The sequence below is a fragment of the Fistularia commersonii genome, chromosome 10 (assembly GCF_037954325.1).
Source record: "Fistularia commersonii isolate RoL2024-O1a breed Wild chromosome 10, RoL_Fcom_v1.0, whole genome shotgun sequence".
NCBI classification, from domain to species: Eukaryota; Metazoa; Chordata; class Actinopteri; order Syngnathiformes; family Fistulariidae; genus Fistularia; species Fistularia commersonii.
Genome location: NC_141293.1, coordinates 4,280,242 through 4,299,515, shown reverse-complemented (window position 1 = coordinate 4,299,515; position 19,274 = coordinate 4,280,242). Strand labels below are relative to the sequence as shown.

At 44.5% G+C, this 19,274-nt stretch overlaps 2 protein-coding genes across 2 annotated transcripts in view; both read left to right on the top strand.

The window, feature by feature from the left end:
• ak5 (adenylate kinase 5) overlaps positions 1-19,274 on the top strand; it is a 157,997-nt gene that overhangs the window by 121,753 nt on the left and 16,970 nt on the right. The window contains exon 11 of the mRNA XM_086153396.1: positions 16,545-16,708. Coding sequence (XP_086009522.1) covers positions 16,545-16,708 — 164 coding nt within the window. The remainder of the gene's footprint in view (positions 1-16,544; positions 16,709-19,274) is intronic.
• LOC147230158 (E3 ubiquitin/ISG15 ligase TRIM25-like) lies at positions 446-3,976 on the top strand. The gene has a single exon (XM_086153398.1). The coding sequence runs from the start codon at positions 451-453 to the stop codon at positions 2,062-2,064; it is 1,614 nt and encodes a 537-aa protein (XP_086009524.1). The 5' UTR covers positions 446-450; the 3' UTR covers positions 2,065-3,976.

Here is a 19,274-nt window from a genome sequence, read left to right as displayed (position 1 = left end):
TGATGACGAGCGAAACCTCGGAGGAAGCTGACGATGACTCTGCCGTGAACAGCTGATGACAAAAAGTCGAGCGCCTTACAACAGATGTTTTTGTGCAGCTGCTACAAATATTGATCAAATAGGACAACTGGTAACAAGGGAAGTGTAACAGCATCCAATATCACATGAAGTTTAGGGTTTAGAAAACAAATGAAGAAATCTGAGCAAATAATCGAATAAGAGTTGAATAAACCAAATGAAAAATGAACAGGCACGAGAGGAAACATTCAGATTGTAAGCGGTGAATACACCTCGCAGCAGCTTTGCCTTGAACTGCTTATTTGCTGAAAGTGGGAAATCCAACCTGGCAATCCCGCACAACAGGCGGGGCCACAGTGATGTGGTAATAACACTGCTATGTTTTGTTTCTCAGAAACAGAAACTCATATGGTCAGCGACACTTTAGCAGAGATGGCGGAGAAAGACTTGCTTGACCTTGAGAGTGAAACTGTCTTGTGTTCGATCTGTCTGGGTCCTTTTAAGGATCCAGTGACTCTTCCCTGCGGACACAGCTTCTGTATGACCTGTATTGAGACTTTCTGGGCCGAGAGTAATACCTACAGCTGCCCTCAGTGCAGGAAGACTTTCACCCCGAGGCCTGAGCTGGTAAAGAACATCGTCCTGGCAGATTTGATGGAGCAACTGAGGGCGACCAGATCCCCAGCAACACCGTTTGAGCCAAGCTACATCGAACCTGAAGAGGTGCACTGTGACGTCTGCACGGGGACGAGACAGAAAGCCCTCAAGTCCTGTCTGGTTTGTCTGGTCTCTTACTGCGAGGAACACCTGCAGCCGCATTTTCAATCCCCGGCTTTTGCAAAGCACAAGCTGGTCGATCCTTCCCGGCTCCAGAAGGACATCTGTTCCGAACACGGTGAGGCCATGAAGGTGTTTTGCCTCACCGACCAGCAGTGCATCTGTTACCTCTGCCCGTTGGACAAACACCGCGGCCACAGCACGGTCTCGGCCGCTGGAGAAAGAGCCAAGAGGCAGAAGGAACTCGAGGACAAGATCCACGGCGTTGAGCAGTACGTAAATGAGCTTCAAAAGGAAGGTGAGACCATAGACCTCTCTGCGGATGAAGCGGTCGCGAACTGTGAGGGGATCTTCGCCGAACTGATCAGTCTGATGGGGAAAACGAGTTTGGATGTGACGCGGATGATCCGATCCCAGCAGGAAACTGAAGTGAGTAAAGTCAAAGAGCTCCAGGAGGAAAAGCTGCAGGAGATCAGCGGGCTGAAGAGCAGGGATGCTCAGCTGAGGCAATTGTCAGACACGCAGTTTTTACAGGAGAACCCCTCGGTTTCACAAGTCATCCCTTCAGACATCGTTGCAAAGCTCCGTTATTTCAGCAGTCTGACTGCAGCTGTGGCAAAAACCAGAGATACACTGCAGAATCTCCTCAAAGACAACTGGACGCAAATGTCAACCATTCAAGCAGATGTGCTATTATCCCCGCTGGAGCCCAGGACCCGAGCTGAAATCTTAAAACATTCACGTGTAATCGTGCTAGATGAGAACACGGCGCACCAGCGACTCCTTCTATCCGTTTGCAACAGGAGGGCAACCTTTACGAATGCACAGGATTACACCAGCAACACAAAACGATTCAAGGAGGCTTTCCAGGTCTTGAGTCAAAGTTCTCTGCGTGGCCGCTGTTACTGGGAGGTGAAGCGGAACCGGGGAGGGGTTCATGTGGCGGTCGCTTGCAGCAGCATCAGCAGAACGGAAAGATGGTCTGAAAGTGGGTTCGGATTTAACGGCGATTCTTGGTCTCTACATTGTCACACGGGAGGTTATACATTTTGGCACAATAAAGTCTCATCTGAGGTCTCGGGACCCGTGTCCGATACAGTAGGGGTGTACATTGATACCGATGCAGGTATTTTGTGCTTTTACAGCATCTCCGAGACAATGACCCTCCTCCATAGGGTCTTTGTCCAATTCCGTTTGTTCATGCACCTATATGCCGGGGTGTGTCTGGATTATCAGCATGGAAACTGGGCAGAGTTCATCGCACTTTGAATGACTCAGGGTGCAATGAACTCAGTCACATGACTAAGACTCAGTCAACTTGATGGTGGTGGAACTGGCCCAAAGATCTTTTGGAGTGACACATTTGTTTTTCCCCGTCTTTGTCATTTCTCTCCGTTGTTCTAATTGCACTTTCTTATTGTCCTGTTTCAGATGTAAGACTTTCTGAGGCACTACTTATACCCTTATACCCTTTCTGGACACTGCTTATACCCTGACAAGAAAAGAGTACATTTTATTTACTGCTAGTAAGTGTTTTAGCTTCTTTATAACTGGTTTATTGTGTATGTTTTGCATCTTGTGTGATTGTTGGGTGTGACTGTATTCTTTACTTAAGTTGGTACAGCTGTTGTTGATTGTTTGTCAGTGCAGTTTCAGTTTCAGTCAGGTGATCACACCTGGCAGGGCAATCAGTGACCCAAGCGCCTTTGCGTAACCAATTGCTGTAGGCAGGGCTCAGCGTGTGGCACCGTTCCTATATAAAGAAATCTTAACAGCATCAGCTGTTTCAGTGTCAGCTCGTGTAAAGACGGACGAATGTAAAGACGGGCAACTCTACCTGTGCAACTCCACTGAAGCAACTACTCCAAAAAGGCACATACTTTTTTTACTTCTGACCTACGCTAACAACGTGTTTCCAGAAAATACCTGTAATCTACAAGAGGCGCAGGCCTTATTGCCCCAACTACCAATGCAGAAACCTAACTAACCTCCGGTCACTGCAACCTCACACCACTGCAAACACCAGCTCATTCACTGTTGGTCTCTGGAACTGCCAATCTGCTGTGAACAAAGCAGACTTTATCTCTGATCATGCCAGTAGACTCTCTAGACCTGCTGGCATTAATTGAAACCTGGTTGGAACCTGATAACACAGCAACAACAGCAGCCCTATCCACCACCCACTCCTTCTCACACACCCCCCGAATAATGCAGCGAGGGGGGGGAACAGGAATCCTAATTCACAACCAATGGATCTACACCCCCTTGCTGCCAAACTATGAATACAGCTCTTTCGAATACCATGCCATCAGGGTAACGGCTCCAATCAAGTTACCTGTAATTATAGTGTACAGACCACCTGGGCCACTAGGTGCCATGGTGGATGAATTGGACTTACTTATCTCCTCCATCCCAGATCTGGACTGTCCCCTACTCATCCTTGGTGACTTCAACATACACCTAGACAAGCCATATGCCAGTGACTTTAAAGACTTGATGAATGCTTTTGACCTTCATCTTGCCAGCTGCTCCCCAACGCACAAAAACGGAAATGGACTTGACCTGATTTTCACTAAGAACTGTGAGGTGAATGATGTGAAGATAACACCGCTGCATGTTTCTGACCACTTCTTCATTCATTTCACAATCACTCTACCACAGTCACCAGGCAGCACTCCACCCGTGGTCACATATAGACGGAACCTCCGCAGACTGTCTATCACAGACTTTGCATCGGCAGTTACAACTGCCTTGCCACGCCCCAGCACACTGTCTTCATTAGATGTAGATATTGCAACAGAGTCGCTCAGCTCTACACTGAGCTCCTGCCTGGACAACATGTGCCCTCTATCCACTAAGCCTGCACTTTCTACCCGGCCTCGACCATGGCTGACTGAACCCATCCGCACTCTGCGTTCTACCCTTAGAGCAGCGGAAAGAAAGTGGCACAAAACTGGCAACCCGTTAGATCTCGAAAATCTGCAGTCTCTACTAGCGTCCTTTGCCACCTCTGTGACAACTGCCAAGAAGGCCTACTACAACAAAAAGATCAGCAACACTACAGACTCTAGGAAATTGTTTTCTACTTTTAAATCACTGCTTAACCCTCCCCCCCCTCCTGCTGCTACAGATCTTACTCCAGACAACTTCGCCACCTTCTTCACATAAAAGGTAGCAAGCATCAGCGAGCAATTCAAAGACCCTCCCTCCGACGAGCACTCACCACAAGTAACCACTACCACTGCTACAACACTCAGTACATTTACCCCACTCTCTGAAGCGGATGTCTCCAAACTGATCACTGAGAGTCGTCCCACTACCTGCCCGCTGGACCCTGTGCCCAGCAACCTGCTTCAAGATATCGCCCCATCAGTGGTTCCAGCGATAACATGCATCATGAACTCCTCACTGTCCCCTCTGCCCTCAAACAAGCAAGGGTGACACCTTTACTGAAAAAACCCACACTTAACCCAGCACAGGTGGAAAACTACCACCCTGTCTCACTCCTTCCATTCCTTTCAAAAATCCTGGAAAGGGCAGGTACAAAACAGGTCACCAACTTTTTAAAACAGACTGGACAACTGGACCCAAAACAATCTGGCTTCAAAAGTGGGCATTCAACCGAAACTGTGTTACTGTCAGTAGCAGAAGCTCTGAGGACTGCAAGAACAGAAGGACTATCATCTGTCCTCATCCTACTAAACTTATCAGCTGCCTTTGACACAGTCAACCACAGAATACTCCTCAAGATACTCACATCCATGGGAATCACTGGTGCCGTCCACTCCTGGTTCAACTCCTACTTCTCTGGCCGCTCCTTCAAGGTGTCATGGCAAGGGAAATTATCTTCAACTCTCACCCTCACTACCGGGGTACCCCAAGGATCAGTGCTGGGGCCCCTTCTCTTCGCAATGTACACCACCTCACTTGGAAATGTCATTAGAACACATGGTTTCTCCTATCACTGCTATGCCGATGACACACAGTTGCACCTGTCCTTCCAGCCAGACGATGCCACGGTTTCGACTCGCATCACAGCCTGCCTCTCCGAACTGTCATCATGGATGAAAGAACACCACCTACAGTTGAACTTGTCCAAGACTGAACTTCTAGTGATCCCAGCTAAAGAGACAATTCATCACAACATCAGCCTCAAGATGGACTCCACCACAGTGGCCCCAAACAAAGTTGCAAAAAACCTCGGCGTCATGATCGACGATCAGCTGTCATTCTCCAACCATATTACATCAATTTCCCGGACCTGCAGATTTGTGCTGTGCAACATTCAGAAAGTCAGACCCTACCTGACCCAACAGTCGGCACAGCTGGACTACTGCAATTCCCTCCTAGCTGGACTACCTGCTTGTGCACTAAAACCACTGCAGATGGTACAGAATGCTGCAGCACGGGTGGTATTCACTCAACCCAAAAGGGCTCATGTTACACCTCTGTTCATCCAGTTGCACTGGCTACCAGTAGCTGCCAGGATCAAGCACAAGGCCCTGACCCTGGCATTCAAAACCACCTCAGGAACAGGTCCAGCATATCTGAACGAAATGGTAAGACCTTATGTTCCCGGCAGAGAGCTGCGTTCCTCTAATACAAACCTACTAGCAGTACCTTTTGCTCGCTCTAAGCGATCTCAGGCAAAACTGTTCTCAGTTCTATTACCTCAGTGGTGGAACAAACTTCCGGAAGCAACAAGACTAGCTTCTCTCAACCTTCAAGGAACAGGTGAAAACTCTTCTCTTTTAGGACTATTTACTGCGCTGATGCTTGAGCTGCCCCAGATCAGGTTAGGCACCAAGTTAGACTATGCACTGTGTGTGTGTGTGTGTGTGTGTGTACGTATGTGTACGTCTTTGTCCTAAAAAAAAGATTTTTTTTTTTAAAAAGTAACCCCAGCTTACTGTTCTGTATATTTCCTGTGCATCTTGTATTTGCAAGTGTTATTTGCAGTGCTTATGTCCTCTATTGTAAGTCGCTTTGGATAAAAGCGTCTGCCAAATGTAATGTTATGCAATGTAATGAGGCTCGTTTTGACGTAGATTTAATAAGCGGTTTTCTTGCATTGAGTCGTAAGAAAGCCAGGATTCATTGTTAGCTTTCAGACAATGAATGGGATCGCAGGAAAATTCAAATGTGTTTCTTTTTTTTTTTTTCAATTTTAACACTTAACATGTTCCACCGTTAGCTTGGTCATAAAGCTAGCATAAATTAATATAATTAAGATTTGTAAGAAAAGTGTAAAATAGTAGCCACTATTATTATATATAATCAAATAAACTCACCACAATACAAAAAGAGATAGTCATTCAACAAAAAGCGCGATGGGCATAAAACAGAAATATGACAATATGAGGAAACAGCAATGAAAGAGTAAGATGTGATTTCAAAGTACCTTTGTGAGAAATGTGTCGGACAAACAGCCGTGCCTGAGATTGCAGAGGACTGATCTGTGATCCCTGATCCCGCCCACGAAGGCTCACATGTTATTTCACAATAGCAACGCTGATTCACAAAAGCGTGGGCAGGAAATAAATGTGTCTTGGACAGCGAAAACAAAGGTTTGTCCGAGATCATAATGTTCTGTCACATATTTTTTCCTTTTTTCTGGAACCTTTTTTTCCAGTCGCCTTGCACTCCAGACGGTACATACACAGTAAAAAAAAAAAAAAAAAAAGCTTAATAATATTAATTAATTTTAAAAAGTCCTATTTAATTACTCCCTTGTTATGTTATGAGGTTGTTGTAGTTTTTTACACACCTGAGATCCAGCCATTTAAAGCCTTATCGATAGATTTGTTCCAATGCAAATACTCTTTATCTGTAAAAAGATATACAAATAATTTGTGAAAAACACTTGGAAAATAATTGCACTCACTTTCATTCACAAATTTGTCACTTTATCTAGAGATACATGATAATGAATATGCCATTGGGGCTTTATATTGTATACATGTGCATATGTCTATAATTGCGAAAATGATTTATAGTATATATTTATATAAGATAGGTATATATAGGTATATATAGGTATATAGGTAATATAATATGGTGGTGAATGCTAAGGGGTGTGGCTACTTACACCAGTGGACTACGGGCTAGGGATGTGGTCTAAGTCAGGGGCATGATGGAAATTGACTCCTGGTTTTGGTGTTAAAGGAATAAAGTTAGAACTCACCTTTGTCTCCGCAATCATTCCTTTCCACTCCACATTGGTGATTCCATTCTGGACATGACTGACTCAGACCGAGTGCGAAACCACACTTCAAGCACATCACCCTAACTCCCATAGCTTACCATTCTCCTTGCGGCCTTAACGCTCCCAGAGTTCTGGCAGAGCAACCCTTGTTCCTTGGTTCCAGTACATAGAGGCGCTTTTCTACCTGTATGCAATTGTCTCGGACAACGCCAGGTACTTTCTGGTAGTCACTGCGCTGGACCAGCGGTCCACAAGGCGAGTTTTGCAGCTGTTGCAAGACCCCCAGCAAAACTGTAAATACGCCGTCCTCAAACAGCTTCTGCTCCGGAGGTACAGACTGTCTCCTGTCCCTGTCCGGTTTGGCCAACGGGACCACTGTGGACTTGATGGACAATATGTTGTCGCTGCGTGGATCGAACAATGATGGTTTCCTTTCCTTTACATCTTCCTGCAGCAGCTCCGGCCTCTGGTGCACACAGTCATGGCTCACTCCAGGTTTCTAGACGCCTGACTGACGGAGGAGGCCAACTGTGTCCTGCTAGTTACCAGGCCGCTAGCCATCCAGAGCATGACGTCAGTTCCGCGTCAGAACCACGTCCCCCAGCAGACAGCGCCAGGGGACATTGACCCAGCAGTGATGGTCGTATAGACCGTCCAGAGGTGACACGGTATTGGTCGCTGCATTTTCAACCAGCGGTTCAGCTGCAAGGTGTTCTAATGTGCTCCTTCAAGGCACCAAGGAGACCCAAAGCTGGTGCTCGAGTGGCAGTGTGGACCCCTGCAGACACACCCGGCTGCTGGTCATTAGTTACTCAAGGCAGACAGTTTTTGGTGGACACTGGCTCACAGAAGAGCCTGCTCCCCCAAGGCAACAGACCGCCGCAATTCAGTGCAGCTAACAGTACGTCCATTGCAATTTGGCTCAAGGTCGGTGTCACCATTTTGAGTGGGATTTTGAGATCACTTTCATTACTGTCCCCATCATCGGCAGGGACTTCCTATGTTCGAATGGCCTGCTCATGGACGTGACGAACCACTGCTTAATTGACTCTGTATCTTTTGCTATTTTTCCGCATGTGGCAGGGGTACCTGGGCCGCTAGCACATGCTAACTTTTTAGTGTCAGAGGATATTTTTTCCCATTGCTCATTACACCTGCCTTTTCCACCACGTAAACACGGTGTTGAGCACTTCATCCCCATAGTGGGACCTCCTGTTTTCACACGGGCACAGTGCCGTAACAGGGGTAAGCTGATCAAGGAGGAGTTCACCGCCATGGAGTGTCAGGGGATTGCGAGGCGGTCCACATGGTTGCCAAGATCGATGGGTTGCGGCTTCCTTGTGCGACTTTCGCCATTTGAACAACATCACCGCGAACAGCCGGTACCCACATTCAGGACTTCTCTCCCTGTTGGGCGCCACCATGCTCTCCAAGGTGCATCTGGTGCGCGGTTATTGCCAGGTGCCTGTGCATGTGGAGGACAAGCCCAAGACAGCGGTGATCACCGGAATTGGGTGTCTGGAGTTCCTGCGCATGGCTTTCAGCTTGAAGAAAGCTGCTCAAACCTTTCGGAGGCTCATGAACTTAGTGTTGCGTGACCCTGCTTTCATGTTTGTCTATCTCGATGACATACTGGTGGCTAGCCCATTAGCTGATGAGTACCTGGAGCAGCCAGAGGCTGTCCCGCTGTCCTGCACGACGACCTTGACGTTTCTTCCTGGGTACCCCCACTTCAGCACCCCATCAGATATCACTTCGGACAGAGGTCCACAGTTCGTGTCGCCGCTCTGGCTGGCACTGGCAGGTTCATTGGGGGCGAAGGTACACCGTACGACGATATACCACCCTCAAGCTAGCGGCTTGTGCGAAATGTTCCACCGGTCACTCAAGGCAGTGCTGCGGGCTCCGCTCTTCGGTGGCAACTGGGTGGACTGTTTACCGTGGGCTATGCAGGGGCTGCGTTCAGCTCCCAAAGATGACCTGACGCATCACTTGCCGAGCTGGTTCTCAGTCAACCGCTACAAGTCCCAGGGGAGTTTTTGCACGAAAGATCTCCAACATCCTTTCTTGCCCAGCAGCTTTTGTCTGCAGAGCTCATGTCAGGTCAGTTTGTGTTTGTACGACATGATGCTCACCTCTCTCCTCTTCAACCTCCCTACACTGGGCCGTTCCGGGTTCTTGCGACAGGCGCTAAGAGATTTGTGCTGCGTAGGGAGTAGGTCAAGCTGAATCAGCTGAAGCCGGTACACAGGGTGGCTGGGGACGTTGCGTTTCCTTTCTAGGCTCCCCGCCGAGGTCGCCCTCCTTCCAGTGCCTCCACAGGTCCAAAATTCAGTGTCCTGCTGCTTCGACCAAAGGGACAACGCAGTCATTATGGCAGACTGCTCAAGCCTCCCATGACAGACCAGTTTGTTTTCGGGAGTCCCTTCTGGGTGTTCTGGGGGGACTACGTGGCGGACACTAAGAGGCGTCGCCTCTCACCCCACAGGAATAAAGTTGGAACTTGCCTTCGTCTTCACAATCCTTCCTTTCCAAACCCCAATATACAAATACACACGATCACCTCCTTTGAAATGAATGATCTTTTGGTTGTTGTTTTTTTTTTAATGCATTTACTGCTCTTAAACTGCTCTTTCTCGATATCCCAGTTCAGTATGGCACAGAAACAGAAACAGAAACAGAGAAGGGAACATAATAAAATGTTAGGTAGCAGGACAAAGTTCTGTTATACCTCATAATCAATGATTCGTAAACAGAATTATATATTTTTTAATGTTAATTGTAACACGATAGCTTAAATTTTGAATTTGTTTTGGGTTTTTCCACTTGGTTAGCATGAATGAGCTAACGAGTGCAAATCAGTGACGGAATTTTACTGTTGACGATATGCGGGTGCATCTATTAGACGATATTGCGCGTATTGTCTCGCACACAAAATCGACGACGCCTCTCAGCTCTAAAATGCGCAGCGAAGGTTCCTTCAGAGGGAGATGTAATTGAAGGAAAACGCCGCTGGCATATGTAGCTGTCTCCTGGGTGGATTTTATACAACGAAATAAAAGGTCGAACTCCTGATTTTTCACTGCATCAGGATCGCACTGTCGCTGCTCTGACAAGTCGGAGTTGGACGTTGAAAAGCCCGCAGTGGACGTATCCACAATCGTCAATGTCTGATTTTGTTTTTCCCTTTTTAATGCAAATGAGGTGCTCCTCCAGATGCAGCACAGTGGGTAGACTGGCCTGCTCCACCCTTCTGAGTGCTAATCTGGAGCAGGCAAGCTGTTTCCATAACACCACGAGTGTTCTCAAAGCATCTATGTCCTTTCTAATAGAGCCTTTTTTGTAACATTACATACCAAATAAAGAATACTTGAATGAAACCTATTGTCATACTTTAAGGTGAAGAAGGGGAAAAAAAAACCTGCATTCTTTTCAGAATCTCACTTAAGGACAAGTCTTCTGTTAACTTGTTGCGGAAACTGGAAAACCAAGAGGAAACCTGGAGAGAACCAGACTCTTAGCCACAGAGGGTTGGGAATAGTTTTTCATTTTGTTGTGTCTGCAGCCAGCACTCTGCTGGTCTGGTCACTTCAACAGAGAATTTTAACTGTGTCGCCAAATATGCTTTTCCAGTCCTTTAGTGCAGCTCAGAAACAAACAATACGCTCTTTTAGACGAAGGAATAGTGCCTTGCTCTGAATAAAAGTACGATATACGTATGTTTTCTTTCAATAGCGCATTGACCATCACATAAATATAAACACATGTGAATTAGATTGTTGGTAAAGTTCTGTAATTGACAGAAAAACCTACGATAATCTCTGAGATACAGTGAAATTGACAAAAGTAGTAATAAATACAAATTTTTAAAATACAAAAAAAATGAAACAGGCCCGGACATCGCTGACATTATACATAAAGGTATTTAAAAAATAAATAAAAATTATGGCCATCAGGTCAAAGGGGATTATAGCCGCCATCAGCAAAGAGGCGATCCTCATAATTAATTTATCTGAAGAATCATATAAGACAGAGCAGAGCATAAGACGTACGGTCTTAGGTTAGGGCAGTGCTTCTCAATTATTTTCTGTTACGCGTCCCATAGGAAGAAGAAAACATTTTGCGCCGCCCTCCCACCACCACCACCACTACAACTCTCAATTAAATGGTTACATGTATAAGTGATTTGCACCATAAAGGCATTTTTCATTTAACTTCACCAGTTTTAGCTTGTTTTTTATATTGAAAATTGCTGGATTTTCACATTTACTGTTCAAGTACTCAGAGGAGACGTGCAGTGAGGCAGCGGACTGTTGAGCCTCAATGTAGATTGCGCAATCACGGCTGACTGCTAGCATGCTCTGCACTAAGGCGATACTGCTGTCTCTCGGTATGTTGCTATTAAAATGTTTACACGTTTGCTATATGAGCAACATTTCCAGTTTGTCAACAACTGTATGTGTGTTACTAGTTTCTTGTGCTGAGCGATCATAAAACGCCCGGCAAAAGCCACTAAGTGAGGCACGCAGTTCTCCTGCCTCACGGTAGGGGGCGCTCATGATTCCAGGGATTCTTCTTGCAACTCCCAACCTGCAGAATACAGCGACAGCAAGCTAAAGTTAGCAAGTCAAGAGCAGCCATCCATTTATTTATTCCTCTCCTCACTTTCAAAATGGAGGATTACATATTCAAACTTAGACAATTTCCTAAATTGGACTCTCATATATGTCATATAAGTAAAGATGAGACCATTTTTTTTTTTAATTCAATGTGCTTTTTTGTTTGCTACAGTTTGTATGTGTGAAGATACGAGATTTTAAACATAACCTGTTAACTGCTGCCAATCAAACGGCGAATAAGCTACTCTGTAGGGTTCATATGTTGGTAAATCATATGTGGTGAAGTCAGTGCTTGACCAGCCTACAGTGTAACACATCAGGTACTGCACATATTTGAGATGCCAACTGTCCTCTTACACATGTTAGGAGTAGCATTGTTGACCGAGAAATTCATTATTTCGTTACCTACCGGAAACGTAAAGCCCTGTGCCGGCGCCATAAAATTAAAAAAAAAAAAAAACAATTTATCAAAAACGAGTTTGGTTTGGTGAAAAGTTGGATATTTTACCACGTGCAAACATTAAAAATAAGGGAAATTACATTTTTTCACTGTTCAGTTGAAGCTCACAACATCAAATGCATCACCCGGAATGACGAACAATATTTTTTCTTAATCATTTTTCCCACACGCCCGCTGACAATAGCGGCGCGGTGAAGAGTTGCGGGAATAATTGGATGTCACCGGTGTGGCTTCAGCCGTCAGCAGCAGTCTGCCACGTCTGTTGAAAGCGAAACAAAAAGATAACGTTTCTCAAAACCTCTGCGGTCTTCTTTCAAAAACGGCGTTGAAAGTTGAAGGTGGGAGTTGTGCTGCAGCGGGAGGGCGGGGATGCTAATTCAAGCGTTCACTTTCAGTTTTTTTCCTCTCCCTTCATGTCGTCCCTGCTTGCACCCCCCCCCCCGCCCACCCTCTTCAGAAAATAAAACGACTATTTTTAAGAGACGTAATCAGACGTTCTTCTTTCCTAAGAGCTGCCGTTGTCACATCAGGTAACGCGACCCCATGCTGATTTTGTGATGTCACTTTTTCGCTCAGTCGGAAAGTTTTCAAACAAAGTTGGGAAGGCTGACGTGCGGCGGCCCGGCCGCCGTTGTCCAACTGAAGGTGTTTGGAAGCGCCTTGCCTCGGTGCATTGTGCAGTAAACATTGATAACTGATTTCTGCCACTGCTTTTGGTTTGGTTTTTTTCTGTCACCCTTTTATTTCAAGGTAATTCCCTGCAGACTTTTAGATCTTTCTTCTTCTTCTGTCCCTTCCAGCTTTTTCCTTCAGGGTTCGCCACAGCAAATCAACCTTCTCCATTTAACCCTATTCTCTGTGTCCTCCTCTCTTACACCAACTAACTTCATATCCCCTCTCACTACATCCATAAATCTTCTCTTTGGTCTCCCTCTAGACCTCCTGCCTGGCAACTCCACCTTCAGCAACCTTCTACCCAGATATTCACCATCTCAGTCATCACTTTGTCTCTGTCATACATGTCCTGCACCCCTGTGACAAATTCTTCTTTTCCTTTGGGCTTTTCCCTTCAGGGATCTTCACAGTGAATTAACCTTCTCCATCTAACCCTATTCTCTGTATCCTTCTCTCTCACACCAACTAACTTCATATTCTCTCTCACTACGTCCATAAATCTGCTCTTATCATCCTACGGACCTCTAATTCCAGCATCCGTCTACCAATATACTCAGTATCCCTCCTCTGTACATGACCCAACCATCTCAGTCTGGCTTCTCTGACCTTCTCTCCAAAACATCCAACATGTGCCGTCCCTCTGATGAACTCATTTCTGATCTTATCCATCCTGGTCATTCCCTAAAAGAACCTCAATATCTCCATCTATGCAACCTCCAGCTCTGCTTCCTGTCCTTTGGTCATTGTCACTGTTTCTAGGCCACACAGCATCGCTGGTCTCAACACTGTCTTGTTCACCTTTTCTTTCATTCTGGCTGATAATCTTCTATCGTATAGTACCCCTGACACTTTTCTCCACCCATTCCAACCTGCTTGAACCTATTTCTTGACCTCTTTTCCACACTCTCCTACGCTCTGGACTGTTGACCCTGAGTACTTCAAATCCTCCACCTTCTTGATCCCCACTCCCTGTCGCCTCACCTTTCCACCCGGGTTCCTCTCATTCACACACATATATTCTGTCTTTCTGTGGCTAACCTTCATTCCTCTGCTTTCCAGAGCATACATGTACCTCTCTAGATGTTCCTCAACCTGTTCCATGCTCTCACTACAGATCACAATGTCATCTGCAAACAACGTGGTCCATGGAGATTGGCTAACCTCATCTGTCAGCCTGTCCATCACCACTGCAAACAAGAAGGGGCTCAGAGCTGATCCCTAATATAGTCCTACCTCACCACTGCCTTGCATCTGGCATACATGTCCTGCACCAGTCTAATATACTGCTCTGCCAGTCCACAGTTCCTCATACAATACCATAGTTATCTCTTGACACTAAGCTGTATGCTTTTTATTGGTGCTGATTTTTGTGAATTTCGTGGTTGTTTTTTTTTTTGCAATTTGATTGACTTATGTTGTTTAAGGTAATAATGTGCTAAATTTGGTATATCAATATGTAATATATTCTGGTATATGGTTTGATTGAATGCATTCTCTGAAGGGACCCTGCAAAAATACAGCAAATAAATGTAATGAAAGCACATACTGAATGAGTTTCTCGAAAGCTCTGCCCTCCTGAGGGTCCTCATGCATATTACAATATTCGTGGGGGGTAGTCTTTCCCTACAGAGGTGGTTTTCATGTGGAGGAAGGATTATTAACAGGCCTCGGAGGCTAAGGCTCCAGCCCTCGAGGTCATGACTGTACTCCCTGCAGAGGGAGGACTGACTGAGGAGCAGTTAGGGGGTTGAAGTAAATGACAGTGGACATTAAACTGGAGGCCCGCTGAATGAATTCATAGATAGCTGTCCCGTATCCTTGAGGCTCCCAGTCGGCGACGGGTCTGTCCGTCAGCGGTCTCCGAGGAAAAACGGTTTCCCTAAGCTCTCAGACTCAAGGAGAATGCTGATGAATATGAAAGACATCCAGACTCGAGGTCCTGAAATGATTAATCGTAGCTTTTCATACTGAAACCTGCCGGAAAGGCATCGGGACGCAGCAGTCAAAGCGACGGAAATGTTTTGTCAGGACCACCAAGGAAATCTGCAGATAAGGAGATGCCTTATCTTGAACGTAGAACTAATGCACAGACTGTCTTTTACCGGGATCAGATCATGAAACATTTTGCCAATGGCTTATTTAACGCTTCAGATTTTGTCAAATAAAAGCAACTCTTTTGGCATCGCCTGCAGATTTTTAAATATCTCACAGATTGACATATGGTTTATTTTGGAGGAGTCCCTTTTCTTGCAAATTTTAGGTCAATTTATTTCTGATTTTAAAATTCTTTTTCCGTCTTTGTCTTTTTTTCCTGACAGTTTGGGGGTTTCAGGATGGTTTTGAAGAAAATATTTGCAGAATTTTAGAAGTGATAATATTGATAGTAAAAGTACAATTTGTTTAAGTCGACAGTCAAGGACCCCACAAAGACGTATGCATTTACACAAAATAAAGATTTAAAAAAAAATAAAATAAAAATGTAAACAACAAATGTGATAGACTGGTAAAAAAAAGCAAATAAAACATAAATAAATAAATAAATAAATATGAATTCATTGAAAATGTAAAAACAATTAAAATAAAATAAAAAGTGACGGAGGAGTTGCCATCAGACAGAATACGCTGCTTTAAACAGATCTGTTTAAGGAAATGATTTGTAGTGTATTTGTTCTCGATGTGTTTGCAGGATTTCAAAACACCGAAGCAATAAACAATGCGAAGCTGAACAAGATTACAAGACAATGATTTGTGCATCTTGACAGTGAAAAAAAGCTTTCCTGAAGTCGGTAGCAAAATACGACGGCCGAAGAACGCTCAGCAGATTTGCATCACCGGAGAAATTGACAATAAAGCTGACCTTGAATTTAACACCAAATAATTTTCTGCTGGGAAATTGTTACACATGAAATTGTTGTTATTTAAGCAACCATTCACCCTTTCATTCATTCATTCAGTTTTACAGAGACATACAACTACCGTCATTTCAACTACTTTTTTCACATGTTTTGAACACTGAGGTTTAAACAATGAGGTTTAAACAATGGTGCAGGTAACTTATGGACAAACACTGTATGGAAAAAAGCATTTCCAATGCATATTTGTGGATGTTACCGGTATGTATTTAATTAAAAGTTAAAAAAAAAAAATTCTGTGTAAACATCTCATGTTAGAACATGGACACCTGCAGCTTATAGACAAGTGCGGCCTTTATATGTTCACATTGATTGATTTAGTTAGATAGCGATCAGCTGGATTCAAAGATTCAAAGCGTTTATTGTCACATTAGGTCACGGCCGCGACTTCTTCACCCGCCATTTATGAATTTGTGAAAAAGAGTGGGTTTACCAACTGTTGACTTGTTAGCCAAACTGTTAGCTAAATATAAACTGCAAAAGAGATGAAAAAATTGCGAAAAGAACCCGTCAACTACTCTGTGCTGTAATTAACCAGTCATGAAAAATGTACAAAGAATGAATCATCATCTTTCTGACGTGTTTTCTTGAATTGTTATTATAATTTCCAGACTATAAGCTGCTACACTTTTCCCCACACGCTTTTAACACTGCAGCTTAAACAATAATGTGGCAAATTTACAGATTTTTTTTTTTTTTTTTTTGGGGGGGGGGGTGGGGGGAGGCTAACAACCTTCACGCCGCTAAAACATTTAGCCTCGTCACATCGGACCACCGTTATTTTCAGCACAAAAAAAAAAATCCTATCCATTTCTTGTCATCTCCACCTTTCACGCTTCTTTCTAATCTTAATCTGCATTCCCGTTCCGCTCCTCCAGGCGGTCCGGGCTCCGGTAAGGCCGTCCAGTGCGAGCGGATGGAGGAGAGGTTCGGCCTGCGCCACGTCACCCCGGCCGACCTGCTGTGCAGCGAACTGCAGTCACGCGGCGCCAGGGGCCGTCGCATGCTGGACATCCTGGAGCGAGGGGAACCCCTGCCAGAGGTCAGACCGCTACTTCGCCGCCTCTTATTGGCTCGTAGTTAATCGCTTGTTCCGTTCGCTGCAATGAAGCAGAACTCATTTAATCAGTCGTTTACGTCATGATGGATGGTATCGTTGTTCACCCCCCCCCCCCCCCGGAGCACGTTTCAATAAATCCTCACTAAGACTCGATTCCATTAGTGGAAGAAGAGCATTTTTCTGTTGTTAGAACATTTTTTCTTTATTAGGGGAACTGTATGATGCTTCCATCAATTGGAGAATAACATTACATTACATTACATTTGGCAGACGCTTTTATCCAAAGCGACTTACAATAGAGGACGTAAGCACTGCAAATAACACTTGCAAATACAAGATGCACAGGAAATATACAGAACAGTAAGCTGAGGTTAGTTTTGTTTTTTTAATTTTTTTTTTGAGGACAAAGACGTACACATACGTACACACACACACACACACAGTGCATAGTCTAACTTGGTGCCTAACCTGATCTGGGGCAGCTCAAGCATCAGCGCAGTAAATAGTCCTGAAAGAGAAAGGTTTTACCTGTTTCTTGAAGGTTGAGAGAGATGATGCTAGTCTTGTTGCTTCCGGAAGTTTGTTCCACCACTGAGGTAGTAGAACTGAGAACAGTTTTGCCTGAGATCGCTTAGAGCGAGCAAAAGGTACTGCTAGTAGGTTTGTATTAGAGGAACGCAGCTCTCTGCCGGGAACATAAGGTCTTACCATTTCGTTCAGATATGCTGGACCTGTTCCTGAGGTGGTTTTGAATGCCAGGGTCAGGGCCTTGTGCTTGATCCTGGCAGCTACTGGTAGCCAGTGCAACTGGATGAACAGAGGTGTAACATGAGCCCTTTTGGGTTGAGTGAATACCAACCGTGCTGCAGCATTCTGTACCATCTTCAGTGGTTTTAGTGCACAAGCAGGTAGTCCAGCTAGGAGGGAATTGCAGTAGTCCAGGCGGGAGATGACCATGGCCTGAACCAATAGCTGTGCCGACTGTTGGGTCAGGTAGGGTCTGACTTTCTGAATGTTGCGCAGCACAAATCTGCAGGTCCGGGAAATTGATGGAATATGGTTGGAGAATGACAGCTGATCGTCGATCATGACGCCGAGGTTTTTTGCAACTTTGTTTGGGGCCACTGTGGTGGAGTCCATCTTGAGGCTGATGTTGTGATGAATTGTCTCTTTAGCTGGGATCACTAGAAGTTCAGTCTTGGACAAGTTCAACTGTAGGTGGTGTTCTTTCATCCATGATGACAGTTCGGAGAGGCAGGCTGTGATGCGAGTCGAAACCGTGGCATCGTCTGGCTGGAAGGACAGGTGCAACTGTGTGTCATCGGCATAGCAGTGATAGGAGAAAGAATAAATGACTGAGGCCGCTGTCAAGCAACGTCACTCATAATATATCAGATGCAATTTGATACTGGAATGGAAGTAAAAGGGACAATAGAAAAAGGAAAAAAAAAAAAAAACATGCACTTCTGCTGGCCAGTAAGGGATAGGTGCTGGATCAAAAAAAGTCAACTGAACGGAGGTTTGAAAGAAATCCCCCAAAAGGCTCCAAAAATAAAAATAATTTATTCTACATATAGTTTTTATTTTTTTTAACATTTCTGGTAAGCATCTGAGGCAGAGCTTCTGTTTGCTTTAAACGTCATGCAAAGTCAAGTTTTTTTGTACTATAAGAATAAGAACAACTTTATTTATACCGAAGGAAATTGTTGTGCCAGAGTTACAAGTAAAACATAACAATGATAAATAATAGTAGAAAAACAGTAAAAAAAAAAAAGGGGGGGGAATAATGGGAATATATGTAGAATAAATTATCTATATTTTTTTGAGATTTTTTTTTTTGTCATGCAGTTTTTTATTAACCTCTATTCAGTCGACTTTTTTGATACGGCACCCATCCCTAACAAAAAAAAAAAAAAGCGGATGTGCGTGTTTCTTCCTTTTTCTAGTGGCCCTTTTGCTGCCATTATAATATCTTACTGCATCTAATATATCAATGATATTGTAATTTTTTTGGAACATTTTTTTGGTGTGTGGATTTTTTTCAAACCTCGATTCAGTAAAAGCAGCACACTAACATTTTGGGGGTATCAGCTGGAGATACCCTTCTCTGTGCCGCATCACTGAGCCGGATGAGATGAGCTGGGATACTTTCCGTCAATACAATAGCAAATATTTATCTGTTGTGCATTTTCTTACTCATTCGTTATAGACGCCAGGAAATGGAAATGTAAGGTTTTTAAAGAAAACGTGTCTCTTGGTGCATCTGAGATTGCACACAAGGCATCAGTCGGTTAGAGGCTTCACCATGGCAATATAAAGTAGATTTAATCGGGATGAACGGCACCAAAGTAATGGGATCGCATCAAAATGAGCTCTAGTCAATAGATCAATTCCCTAAAAGTTCGCATATTCCTTTTAGCTACTATATCAGAATTAGATTCAGAATTAGAAAAACTTTATTTGTCCCGGAGTGGCAATCGGGGGGGCACATGCGGTAGCAGTATCGAAGTTGTGAACATGTGAATGTCAAAAGTAAAAATAAATAAAG

Excerpts from the sequence above, each read along its gene's own strand:
- LOC147230158 (XM_086153398.1), top strand. The coding sequence starts at position 451 with ATGGCGGAGAAAGACTTGCTTGACCTTGAGAGTGAAACTGTCTTGTGT.